Source organism: Bos taurus, chromosome 17 (genome assembly GCF_002263795.3).
Source record: "Bos taurus isolate L1 Dominette 01449 registration number 42190680 breed Hereford chromosome 17, ARS-UCD2.0, whole genome shotgun sequence".
Taxonomy (NCBI): domain Eukaryota; kingdom Metazoa; phylum Chordata; class Mammalia; order Artiodactyla; family Bovidae; genus Bos; species Bos taurus.
Genome location: NC_037344.1, coordinates 56838071 through 56850915, shown reverse-complemented (window position 1 = coordinate 56850915; position 12845 = coordinate 56838071). Strand labels below are relative to the sequence as shown.

At 44.5% G+C, this 12845-nt stretch overlaps 1 protein-coding gene across 1 annotated transcript in view; it reads left to right on the top strand.

Moving 5' to 3' along the window:
• SUDS3 (SDS3 homolog, SIN3A corepressor complex component) overlaps positions 1–12580 on the top strand; it is a gene marked incomplete at its 5' end in the record, with an annotated part of 40565 nt that extends 27985 nt beyond the window's left edge. Inside the window, 2 exon segments of the mRNA NM_001098891.1 lie at positions 9302–9386; positions 12386–12580. Coding sequence (NP_001092361.1) covers positions 9302–9386; positions 12386–12484 — 184 coding nt within the window. The 3' untranslated portion in view covers positions 12485–12580.
• Positions 12581–12845: the final 265 nt, after the last annotated feature.

The following is a 12845-nucleotide window of genomic DNA, read 5'->3' as shown; positions in this document are numbered from 1 at the left end:
ATTTCTTTGCATTGATCGCTGAGGAAGGCTTTCTTATCTCTTCTTGCTATGAACCTTAATTGAAAAAAGCCCATTTGGGCATGAAGTGAAAGTGAAAGTCACTCAGTTGTGTCCAGCTCTTTGCAACCCCATGGGCTATACAGTCAATGGAATTCTCCAGGCCAGAATACTGGAGTGGGTAGCCATTCCCTTCTCCAGGGGATCGTCCCAACCCAGGGATCAAACCCAGGTCTCCCACACTGCAGGTAGATTCTTTACCAGCTGAGCCACAGGGAAGCCCTTGTAGGCGTGAAGTGCATCCTTAACTGTGATTTCTTTGCGGTGGATTATTTCATTGTACCAGCAAAACAGAGTCTGTCTTCTTCCCCAACAGAAATCGTGGTAAGATGGCGATGCTTTGCTGGGGGATGCATTTTGGTGGAAGCTACATGAGTTGGTGGGTCTGTTAAGTCAACTCTGCGCAGCCAGAATGAATCAAAGGTTACGTTTGACTGGACTGGACTGGCCCAGGCCAGAGTTGCCAGCAGCACCTCTGCTGATGTTTCCAGCTCTGGTCACACAGCAGCTACTCATTCCCCATGTGGCAGCTGTTACTGACTCATTTGTGCTTTGGCCCTGGTTTCCTCACTTTCATCCTTGGCCTTGTCCCTGAACTTGTAAAAGAAAGTGAAGATGGTCCTGCACTACAGGCCAAGAGAATAGATGCAGAGACTGAAAGGGGGAGAGTCTTGTCTTTTCTCCTGGTCAGTTCTCCCAACTGACCAGGGCAAAGTTAGGTACCTTTTGGTCCAAGTCTAATGCTCTGAACTTCGCCTAGTTAGACTTGGCAAGTATGAGTATTTAATAGTCACTGCCACTATATTCAAAGCTCCTGACAGCAGAGACCCTATGGCCTTGTTGGCTGTCTGCCTCCACCCTCTAGGGTGGCCAGTGAAATAGTGAGTGGCTAATGAGTATTTGTTGAATGAGCAGTCAGAACAAGGGCTGAATTTGACCTGTTGTCTTGTTGAAAAAGTCAGGCCAAATTTACTTATTTTCTATGTGTTATCTGAACAAATAGAAAATAATGGAACAGTGTGTTCAAGCCCATCTATTAATTTTGTCCATCCTCCCGTCTCAGTGTTTTAGGGGTGGAGATAGAGAGTGGGAACAGGTTTTACTTGAAAAATTATATTTTACTTTTTGAACTGGGTCAGTTCAGTTCAGTCGCTCAGTCATGTCCAACTCTTTGCCACCCCATGAACCGCAGCACACCAGGCCTCCCTGTCCATCACCAACTCCCGGAGCCTACCCAAACTCATGTCCATTGAGTTGGTGATGCCATCCAACCATCTCATCCTCTGTCGTCCCCTTCTCCTCCTGCCCTCAGTCTTTCCCAGCATCAGGGTGTTATTCAAATGAGTCAGCTCTTCGCATCAGGTGGCCAAAGTACTGGAGTTTCAGCTTCAGCATCAGTCCTTCCAATGAACACCCAGGACTGATCTCCTTTAGGATGGACTGGTTGGATCTCCTTGCAGTGCAAGGGACTCTGGAGAGTCTTCTCCAACACCAAAGCTCAAAAGCATCAATTCTTTGGCGCTCAGCTTTCTTGATAGTCCAACTCTCACATCTATACATGACTACTGGAAAAACCATAGCCTTGACTAGATGGACCTTTATTGGCAAAGTAATATCTCTGCTTTTTAATATGCTGTCTAGGTTGGTCATAGCTTTCCTTCTAAGGAGTAAGCATCTTTTAATTTCATGGCTGCAATCACCATCTGCAGTGATTTTGGAGCCCCCAAAAATAAAGTCTGACACTGTTTCCACTGTTTCCCCATCTATTTGCCATGAAGTGATGGGACCAGATGCCATGATCTTAGTTTTCTGAATGTTGAGCTTTAAGCCAACTTTTTCACTCTCCTCTTTCACTTTCATCAAGAGGCTTTTGAGTTCCTCTTCACTTTCTGCCATAAGGGTGGTGTCATCTGCATATCTGAGGTTATTGATATTTCTCCCGGCAGTCTTGATTCCAGCTTGTGCTTCTTCCAGCCCAGCGTTTCTCATGATGTACTCTGCATATAAGTTAAATAAACAGGGTGACAATATACAGCCTTGACGAACTCCTTTTCCTATTTGGAACCAGTCTGTTGTTCCATGTCCAGTTCTAACTGTTGCTTCCTGACCTGCATACAGATTTCTCAAGAGGCAGGTCATGTGGTCTGGTATTCCCATCTCTTTCAGAATTTTCCACAGTTTATTGTGATCCACACAGTCAAAGGCTTTGGCATAGTCAATAAAGCAGAAATAGATATTTTCCTGGAATTCTCTTGCTTTTTCCATAATCCAGTGGATGTTGGCAATTTGATCTCTGGTTCCTCTGCCTTTTCTAAAACCAGCTTGAACATCAGGAAGTTCACGGTTCACGTATTGCTGAAGCCTGGCTTGGAGAATTTTGAGCATTACTTTACTAGCATGTGAGATGAGTGCAATTGTGCGGTAGTTTGAGCATTCTTTGTCATTGCCTTTCTTTGGGATTGGAATGGAAACTGACCTTTTCCAGTCCTGTGCCCACTGCTGAGTTTTCCAAATTTGCTGGCATATTGAGTGCAGCACTTTCACAGCATCATCTTTCAGGATTTGAAATAGCTCAACTGGAATTCGATCACCTCCACTAGCTTTGTTCCTAATGATGCTTTCTAAGGCCCACTTGACTTCACATTCCAGGATGTCTGGCTCTAGGTGAGTGATCACACCATCGTGATTATCTGGGTCGTGAAGATCTTTTTTGTGCAGTTCTTCTGTGTATTCTCACCACCTCTTCTTAATATCTTCTGCTTCTGTTAGGTCCATACCATTTCTGTCCTTTATCGAGCCCATCTTTGCATGAAATGTTCCCTTGGTATCTCTAATTTTCTTGAAGAGATCTCTAGTCTTTCCCATTCTGTTGTTTTCCTCTATTTCTTTGCATTGATCGCTGAGGAAGGCTTTCTTATCTCTTCTTGCTATGAACCTTAATTGAAAAAAGCCCATTTGGGCATGAAGTGAAAGTGAAAGTCGCTCAGTTGTGTCCAGCTCTTTGCAACCCCATGGGCTATACAGTCAATGGAATTCTCCAGGCCAGAATACTGGAGTGGGTAGCCATTCCCTTCTCCAGGGGATCGTCCCAACCCAGGGATCAAACCCAGGTCTCCCACACTGCAGGTAGATTCTTTACCAGCTGAGCCACAGGGAAGCCCTTGTAGGCGTGAAGTGCATCCTTAACTGTGATTTCTTTGCGGTGGATTATTTCATTGTACCAGCAAAACAGAGTCTGTCTTCTTCCCCAACAGAAATCGTGGTAAGATGGCGATGCTTTGCTGGGGGATGCATTTTGGTGGAAGCTACATGAGTTGGTGGGTCTGTTAAGTCAACTCTGCGCAGCCAGAATGAATCAAAGGTTACGTTTGACTGGACTGGACTGGCCCAGGCCAGAGTTGCCAGCAGCACCTCTGCTGATGTTTCCAGCTCTGGTCACACAGCAGCTACTCATTCCCCATGTGGCAGCTGTTACTGACTCATTTGTGCTTTGGCCCTGGTTTCCTCACTTTCATCCTTGGCCTTGTCCCTGAACTTGTAAAAGAAAGTGAAGATGGTCCTGCACTACAGGCCAAGAGAATAGATGCAGAGACTGAAAGGGGGAGAGTCTTGTCTTTTCTCCTGGTCAGTTCTCCCAACTGACCAGGGCAAAGTTAGGTACCTTTTGGTCCAAGTCTAATGCTCTGAACTTCGCCTAGTTAGACTTGGCAAGTATGAGTATTTAATAGTCACTGCCACTATATTCAAAGCTCCTGACAGCAGAGACCCTATGGCCTTGTTGGCTGTCTGCCTCCACCCTCTAGGGTGGCCAGTGAAATAGTGAGTGGCTAATGAGTATTTGTTGAATGAGCAGTCAGAACAAGGGCTGAATTTGACCTGTTGTCTTGTTGAAAAAGTCAGGCCAAATTTACTTATTTTCTATGTGTTATCTGAACAAATAGAAAATAATGGAACAGTGTGTTCAAGCCCATCTATTAATTTTGTCCATCCTCCCGTCTCAGTGTTTTAGGGGTGGAGATAGAGAGTGGGAACAGGTTTTACTTGAAAAATTATATTTTACTTTTTGAACTGGGTCAGTTCAGTTCAGTCGCTCAGTCATGTCCAACTCTTTGCCACCCCATGAACCGCAGCACACCAGGCCTCCCTGTCCATCACCAACTCCCGGAGCCTACCCAAACTCATGTCCATTGAGTTGGTGATGCCATCCAACCATCTCATCCTCTGTCGTCCCCTTCTCCTCCTGCCCTCAGTCTTTCCCAGCATCAGGGTGTTATTCAAATGAGTCAGCTCTTCGCATCAGGTGGCCAAAGTACTGGAGTTTCAGCTTCAGCATCAGTCCTTCCAATGAACACCCAGGACTGATCTCCTTTAGGATGGACTGGTTGGATCTCCTTGCAGTGCAAGGGACTCTGGAGAGTCTTCTCCAACACCAAAGCTCAAAAGCATCAATTCTTTGGCGCTCAGCTTTCTTGATAGTCCAACTCTCACATCTATACATGACTACTGGAAAAACCATAGCCTTGACTAGATGGACCTTTATTGGCAAAGTAATATCTCTGCTTTTTAATATGCTGTCTAGGTTGGTCATAGCTTTCCTTCTAAGGAGTAAGCATCTTTTAATTTCATGGCTGCAATCACCATCTGCAGTGATTTTGGAGCCCCCAAAAATAAAGTCTGACACTGTTTCCACTGTTTCCCCATCTATTTGCCATGAAGTGATGGGACCAGATGCCATGATCTTAGTTTTCTGAATGTTGAGCTTTAAGCCAACTTTTTCACTCTCCTCTTTCACTTTCATCAAGAGGCTTTTGAGTTCCTCTTCACTTTCTGCCATAAGGGTGGTGTCATCTGCATATCTGAGGTTATTGATATTTCTCCCGGCAGTCTTGATTCCAGCTTGTGCTTCTTCCAGCCCAGCGTTTCTCATGATGTACTCTGCATATAAGTTAAATAAACAGGGTGACAATATACAGCCTTGACGAACTCCTTTTCCTATTTGGAACCAGTCTGTTGTTCCATGTCCAGTTCTAACTGTTGCTTCCTGACCTGCATACAGATTTCTCAAGAGGCAGGTCATGTGGTCTGGTATTCCCATCTCTTTCAGAATTTTCCACAGTTTATTGTGATCCACACAGTCAAAGGCTTTGGCATAGTCAATAAAGCAGAAATAGATATTTTCCTGGAATTCTCTTGCTTTTTCCATAATCCAGTGGATGTTGGCAATTTGATCTCTGGTTCCTCTGCCTTTTCTAAAACCAGCTTGAACATCAGGAAGTTCACGGTTCACGTATTGCTGAAGCCTGGCTTGGAGAATTTTGAGCATTACTTTACTAGCATGTGAGATGAGTGCAATTGTGCGGTAGTTTGAGCATTCTTTGTCATTGCCTTTCTTTGGGATTGGAATGGAAACTGACCTTTTCCAGTCCTGTGCCCACTGCTGAGTTTTCCAAATTTGCTGGCATATTGAGTGCAGCACTTTCACAGCATCATCTTTCAGGATTTGAAATAGCTCAACTGGAATTCGATCACCTCCACTAGCTTTGTTCCTAATGATGCTTTCTAAGGCCCACTTGACTTCACATTCCAGGATGTCTGGCTCTAGGTGAGTGATCACACCATCGTGATTATCTGGGTCGTGAAGATCTTTTTTGTGCAGTTCTTCTGTGTATTCTCACCACCTCTTCTTAATATCTTCTGCTTCTGTTAGGTCCATACCATTTCTGTCCTTTATCGAGCCCATCTTTGCATGAAATGTTCCCTTGGTATCTCTAATTTTCTTGAAGAGATCTCTAGTCTTTCCCATTCTGTTGTTTTCCTCTATTTCTTTGCATTGATCGCTGAGGAAGGCTTTCTTATCTCTTCTTGCTATGAACCTTAATTGAAAAAAGCCCATTTGGGCATGAAGTGAAAGTGAAAGTCGCTCAGTTGTGTCCAGCTCTTTGCAACCCCATGGGCTATACAGTCAATGGAATTCTCCAGGCCAGAATACTGGAGTGGGTAGCCATTCCCTTCTCCAGGGGATCGTCCCAACCCAGGGATCAAACCCAGGTCTCCCACACTGCAGGTAGATTCTTTACCAGCTGAGCCACAGGGAAGCCCTTGTAGGCGTGAAGTGCATCCTTAACTGTGATTTCTTTGTGGTGGATTATTTCATTGTACCAGCAAAACAGAGTCTGTCTTCTTCCCCAACAGAAATCGTGGTAAGATGGCGATGCTTTGCTGGGGGATGCATTTTGGTGGAAGCTACATGAGTTGGTGGGTCTGTTAAGTCAACTCTGCGCAGCCAGAATGAATCAAAGGTTACGTTTGACTGGACTGGACTGGCCCAGGCCAGAGTTGCCAGCAGCACCTCTGCTGATGTTTCCAGCTCTGGTCACACAGCAGCTACTCATTCCCCATGTGGCAGCTGTTACTGACTCATTTGTGCTTTGGCCCTGGTTTCCTCACTTTCATCCTTGGCCTTGTCCCTGAACTTGTAAAAGAAAGTGAAGATGGTCCTGCACTACAGGCCAAGAGAATAGATGCAGAGACTGAAAGGGGGAGAGTCTTGTCTTTTCTCCTGGTCAGTTCTCCCAACTGACCAGGGCAAAGTTAGGTACCTTTTGGTCCAAGTCTAATGCTCTGAACTTCGCCTAGTTAGACTTGGCAAGTATGAGTATTTAATAGTCACTGCCACTATATTCAAAGCTCCTGACAGCAGAGACCCTATGGCCTTGTTGGCTGTCTGCCTCCACCCTCTAGGGTGGCCAGTGAAATAGTGAGTGGCTAATGAGTATTTGTTGAATGAGCAGTCAGAACAAGGGCTGAATTTGACCTGTTGTCTTGTTGAAAAAGTCAGGCCAAATTTACTTATTTTCTATGTGTTATCTGAACAAATAGAAAATAATGGAACAGTGTGTTCAAGCCCATCTATTAATTTTGTCCATCCTCCCGTCTCAGTGTTTTAGGGGTGGAGATAGAGAGTGGGAACAGGTTTTACTTGAAAAATTATATTTTACTTTTTGAACTGGGTCAGTTCAGTTCAGTCGCTCAGTCATGTCCAACTCTTTGCCACCCCATGAACCGCAGCACACCAGGCCTCCCTGTCCATCACCAACTCCCGGAGCCTACCCAAACTCATGTCCATTGAGTTGGTGATGCCATCCAACCATCTCATCCTCTGTCGTCCCCTTCTCCTCCTGCCCTCAGTCTTTCCCAGCATCAGGGTGTTATTCAAATGAGTCAGCTCTTCGCATCAGGTGGCCAAAGTACTGGAGTTTCAGCTTCAGCATCAGTCCTTCCAATGAACACCCAGGACTGATCTCCTTTAGGATGGACTGGTTGGATCTCCTTGCAGTGCAAGGGACTCTGGAGAGTCTTCTCCAACACCAAAGCTCAAAAGCATCAATTCTTTGGCGCTCAGCTTTCTTGATAGTCCAACTCTCACATCTATACATGACTACTGGAAAAACCATAGCCTTGACTAGATGGACCTTTATTGGCAAAGTAATATCTCTGCTTTTTAATATGCTGTCTAGGTTGGTCATAGCTTTCCTTCTAAGGAGTAAGCATCTTTTAATTTCATGGCTGCAATCACCATCTGCAGTGATTTTGGAGCCCCCAAAAATAAAGTCTGACACTGTTTCCACTGTTTCCCCATCTATTTGCCATGAAGTGATGGGACCAGATGCCATGATCTTAGTTTTCTGAATGTTGAGCTTTAAGCCAACTTTTTCACTCTCCTCTTTCAATTTCATCAAGAGGCTCTTTAGTTCTTCTTCACTTTCTACCATAAGGGTGGTGTCATCTGCATACCTGAGGTTATTGATATTTCTCCCGGCAATCTTGATTCCAGCTTGTGCTTCTTCCAGCCCAGCGTTTCTCATGATGTACTCTGCATATAAGTTAAATAAGCAGGGTGACAGTATACAGGCTTGACGTACTCCTTTTCTTATTTGGAACCAGTCTGTTGTTCCACGTCCAGTTCTAACTGTTGCTTCCTGACCTGCATATAGGTTTCTCAAGAGGCAAGTCAGGTGGACAGGTATTCCTATCTCTTTCAGAATTTTCCACAGTTTATTGTGATCCACACGGTCAGAGGCTTTGGCATAGTCAATAAAGCAGAAATAGATATTTTTCTGGAACTCTCTTGGTTTTTCGATGATCCAGCGGATGTTGACAATTAGATCTCTGGTTCCTTTGTGTTTTCTAAAACCAGCTTAAACATCTGGAAGTTCACGGTTCATGTATTGCTGAAGCCTGGCTTGGAGAATTTTGAGCATTACTTTACTAGCATGTGAGATGAGTGCAATTGTGTGGCAGTTTGAATATTCTTTGGCATTTCTTTTCTTTGGGATTGGAATGAAAACTGACTTATTCCAGTCCTGTGGCCACTGCTGAGTTTCCAAATTTGCTGACATATTGAGTGCAGCACATTCACAGCATCATCTTTTGGGATTTGAAATCGCTCAGCTGGAATTCCATCAGCTCCACTAGTGAACTGGGTCACATAGTCTTAAATAAAAAACCAAATACAGAGTTGGTTTTCCAGCCCTTTCTTTGGCCCCCTTTTCCACTCTGCAGTGAGACCAAGAATGTAGATTTTAGACTTAGAAGATTAGGAGATTGTCTAATCCAAGGAATGGAAGCATTGAAATTAAACTTGAAATCCAGGCTGTTCCTCAAATATAAATTAAGACTCCTTTAATTATATTTTTTGTTGTGGTGGTATTTTTTTTCTTCCCTCCTTTTCTTCATTTCTTTATTACTTTCTTAAATTTGTGCCAGTACTTACATACTTAAAATTTTTAAGAGGGTTAAGTGAAAGTGAAGTGAAAGTTGCTCAGTCATGTCTGACTCTTTGCAACCCCATGGACTATACAATCCATGGAATTCTCCAGCTCAGAATACTAGAGTGAGTAGCCTTTCTCTTCTCCAGGGGATCTTCCCAACCCAGGGATCGAACCCAGGTCTCCCACATTGCAGGTGGATTCTTTACCAGCTGAGCCACAAGGAAAGCCCTTATGTTAAATATTCTTACCAAAAAAAAGAAAAAAAAAAGCTACAAAACTATAGTTATAATAAAGAGGATGGGAAAGACTTTGGGAGGAGACAGATGTTTATGACTGGTGGTGATGATTTCATGGGCATGTACTTATTCTCAAACTCACTTATTTGTGTACATTAAATATGTACCACATTTCAGATGTCAATCATATCTCAAAAAGGTGGTTAAAAAAATAAGTGTATGTCTTGTTTCTGGCAGGTACCATAAGAGCCAAGCCATCTATCTGGAATCGAAGGACAACCAGAAACTGAGCTGTGTGATCAGCTCCGTTGGAGCCAATGAAGTAAGGACTGAACTCCCTCACCCTTTAGGAATGCAAAGTGGGACAAACCTGCAATGCAAGCACCACCACGGAAGTGCAGTGGAATCACTGTACCCACTATATTGTATGTGGGTTAGATTCGAAAGGTAGCACTTTCAGGCAGAAATTGCACATATTGCTCTTGAAAATCTCTTTGCATGATTACAGTATATGTGGGTTTGTATATTCCTTGTGATTGTGAACTCCCTACAGAGTAGTTGAGTCAGGCACCACTGAGATAGACTGCACGAAGGAACACAAGGCAAGTCGGTTTGCCGTCTGCACATTGAAATCATGCCACTTTTTAAGGAAACAGTCCACTGAGGGTGGGACTTGCCTGTGGAGCCAGCTTGTCTTTGTTGTTCTCTCTCTCGAGCTCTCATGGGTACTCAGATTTGTTTCTCGCTCTGAGGATCTAGCAAGGCACCTGGCACACAGTAAGTGCTCAATAAATGGGTGGTGGTCTCTTCTGACCCACATGCCACTCCTCGCCTGCTGTCTCTCTCATCCTGCATGTCCTGTTGTGCTTCTGAGCAAGGAGATGCTAGGCTCATATCTTCAGGGACTGGTGTCCTCCAGTTACTCTTGTGGGATGGGGGCTGGTTGAAAGTCAGCTCAGAGGGTCTTGAGGCCGAGGACGATGGGACTGGTCTGTGCGTTCTCCTGCTGGCCCTTCATTAGCAGGCTGTCAGCAGTGTGTAACTGGGTATTGTTAGTAGTCAAAAAACAGTTTAAAACTTTAATAGCTGTTTTGGCTTGATCTTTTATCAGTCCACAAATGTCTGTAAAGAAATTGATTTTTATGTGTCTACCCTCCAACTTATTCATGCCAGTGCACAGTAAATCTAATGAAGCTGGATTATAAAATAAAGTAAGCCTATTCTATTCTCCCAGCTTCCTGAATTGAAAATGCCCTCCAGTGTGACTAGTTTGCAGAATGATTGTTTACTTAGTAGTTACGGAGAGCCTACCAGATAAATGAATGTTATTTTTCTGTAGGCTTGGGATCTGTGTGTCATCCCAAGCCAAGTCAGAACAGGGCATCTCAGAAGCCTGCTGTTCCCTGGCAGTAGGCTTTGCAATTTCACAGCAGAGCACGTGTGCCTGGCCCTGTGGGCCACTGTACAAGGTGCATGTGGCTTCCTGGTACCTGAACCTAACTTCAGAACCTGTCCTGTGACACCTCAGGACTTTCAGGAAAATAGAAATGCAAGTTAGGTGGGGTTTTTTTTTTTTTCTTTTGAAGATTGTCTCCCTTTGACAGAGTATCAGCGAGATCTGACAAGGGAACAGTGAGACTGAGACATGTCTCCTGGAGGGGAGAAGCCTCAGTGCATTGGAGCCTTGCAACTCTGGCAATGGGGAAACTTTTCTCAATTCTTAGAAATATTTCAGCTCATTTTTTAAATTTCAAATCCTAAGCAACACTGAAGCTACTTGGCCGCTGCATAATTTGACCGTGGGCAGACTTGGTGCATGGGTCGTGGGTCTGAGCATGTTGGTGACTGCCTGCTTGTTCAGCCCTCCTTGGAGTCAGTTTTCAGTTTAAAATGGTTCTACAAGGTCCTTTAGAAGCTTGGCTTCATGTGAGGTCTTTATGTTTAAACCAGTGTACTTGACTAAAGTCTTTGTCTTGTTAAATAATCACAGTAAGGAAATTGAGATGAAACTGAAAATATTCTATGTGTGTCCCCCCACCCCCCAGTGGGTCAGATGGTAAAGAATCTATCTGCAATGCAATCAGGAAGATCCCCTGGAGAAGGGAATGGCTACCCACTCCAGTATTCTTGCCTGGAAAATTCCATGGACTGAGGAGCCTGGCCGGCTACAGTCTGTAGCGTTACAAGGAGTTAGAAGTGACTGAGCGACTTTTTTGAATAAGCTTTTTTAAAGCCTGAAAAATGAATGGGGGAAAGAGGAGAGAGATCTGTGAACTTGCACTTGCATATATGGTGAGATGCAGATCTTTAAAAGACTTACATTACACTTTTATCTCCATCTGATTGCATGTTAGGTACATGGTTGAGAGAACAGGTGAGAACAAGAGTGAGGCGCTGTGGTTGAGTGAGGAAGAGCAAGGGGCCTTGACGTCGTGTGCCAGGGCTTCCATCAGACAAGTGGACTCAGCCTTGCTCTTCTGTAGCGTGGGGATGATGCCAGTACTTCTGATGGTTTTCCTGAGAATGAAGGAGCTCAGCTTGGTCATCACAGTGCCTGGCCCCCAGGAATTCCTCCCTCAGGTTGGGTGGGTAATGGAGGGGTAGCCCTCCTTCCCCTCCCTGTCTGCAGGATGCTGTGTATTGAGTGCCCCTGGCAGCTCTGGCAGGCCCCCGCTGGAAGAGTTCTTTCTCAGTTCTGTGGAAGAATATATGTGCCCTGTCCAGTGCCAGACATCTGATCGCATCTGTGGGAGAATGATACTGTCAGGAGGGAAGGACTGTCTTAAGCTAATTTTGCCTTCTCAGCATCCTAATTGGACTTTCACTCACTCACAGGCATTTTTTGTTGTTAATTTTTCTATCATTTCTTGTTATGACCATTAGCCTTAATTGCCAGGAAACTAGAGTTCTAGAAGGCTGTACCATGAAAGTCCCTTGGGTCAAGGAAAATATTTTCCTATTTGGAAGTTTGTTTATCAATATGTGTGTCTTAATGTTGCTAATGCTGTAATCAAACCAAACAAGAAAGAGTCCTTAAGATGGAGGCAGAAATGAAAAAGAAACTCAGGATCACTGTGCTTTCCATTTTTGTACTCAAAGTTGTAAAAAAGGTGACTGGAAGAAATGAGTTCAAGTGCGGATGCCTGCTGTCTGCAGTGGAGGCCACAGGTCAAGGAGGTGCCTATGAAGGCCTCTTGGGTTGACAGGAAGAGGTTGCCCGCTGTCTGCCGGCACCTAGTTGATGCAGACATCCCTGTGCTCTGAAACATGTGTCCCTCAGTACTGCCTTCTCATCCTGTTCCTTTTCCTTCTCTCCCACAGATCTGGGTGAGGAAGACAAGCGACAGCACCAAGATGAGGATTTACTTGGGCCAGCTTCAGCGTGGGCTCTTTGTGATCCGCCGGAGGTCAGCGGCTTGATGTTCTCCAGTATTCTTCTTCCCTCGACCCTTTTTCTGGAATGGTTTTTGGTTTTGTCTTGTTTTCTTAATAGAAAATTTTTAACTTGGGAATGGCTCCTTGGCCTTGGCAGATGGAGAACACTGTGGTGGATTCTGCAAGGCACTCTCGTGGCCAGCCCCATCCCGCCTTGCATCATTCTTTCCCTGCGCCAACTTCTTCCGGTCGTCCGTCACCCTGAAACTGTTGTACTCTCTGGAGCATTGGGAGTTGGCTTTACCAATTTTTTTTTTTTTTGCTTATGCTTTGTCTTTTTTTTTTTTTCTCTTTTAAAGCCTCCTCTGAAGAGACAGCTCTCTCTATTATCTGTAGGTCTTTCTTC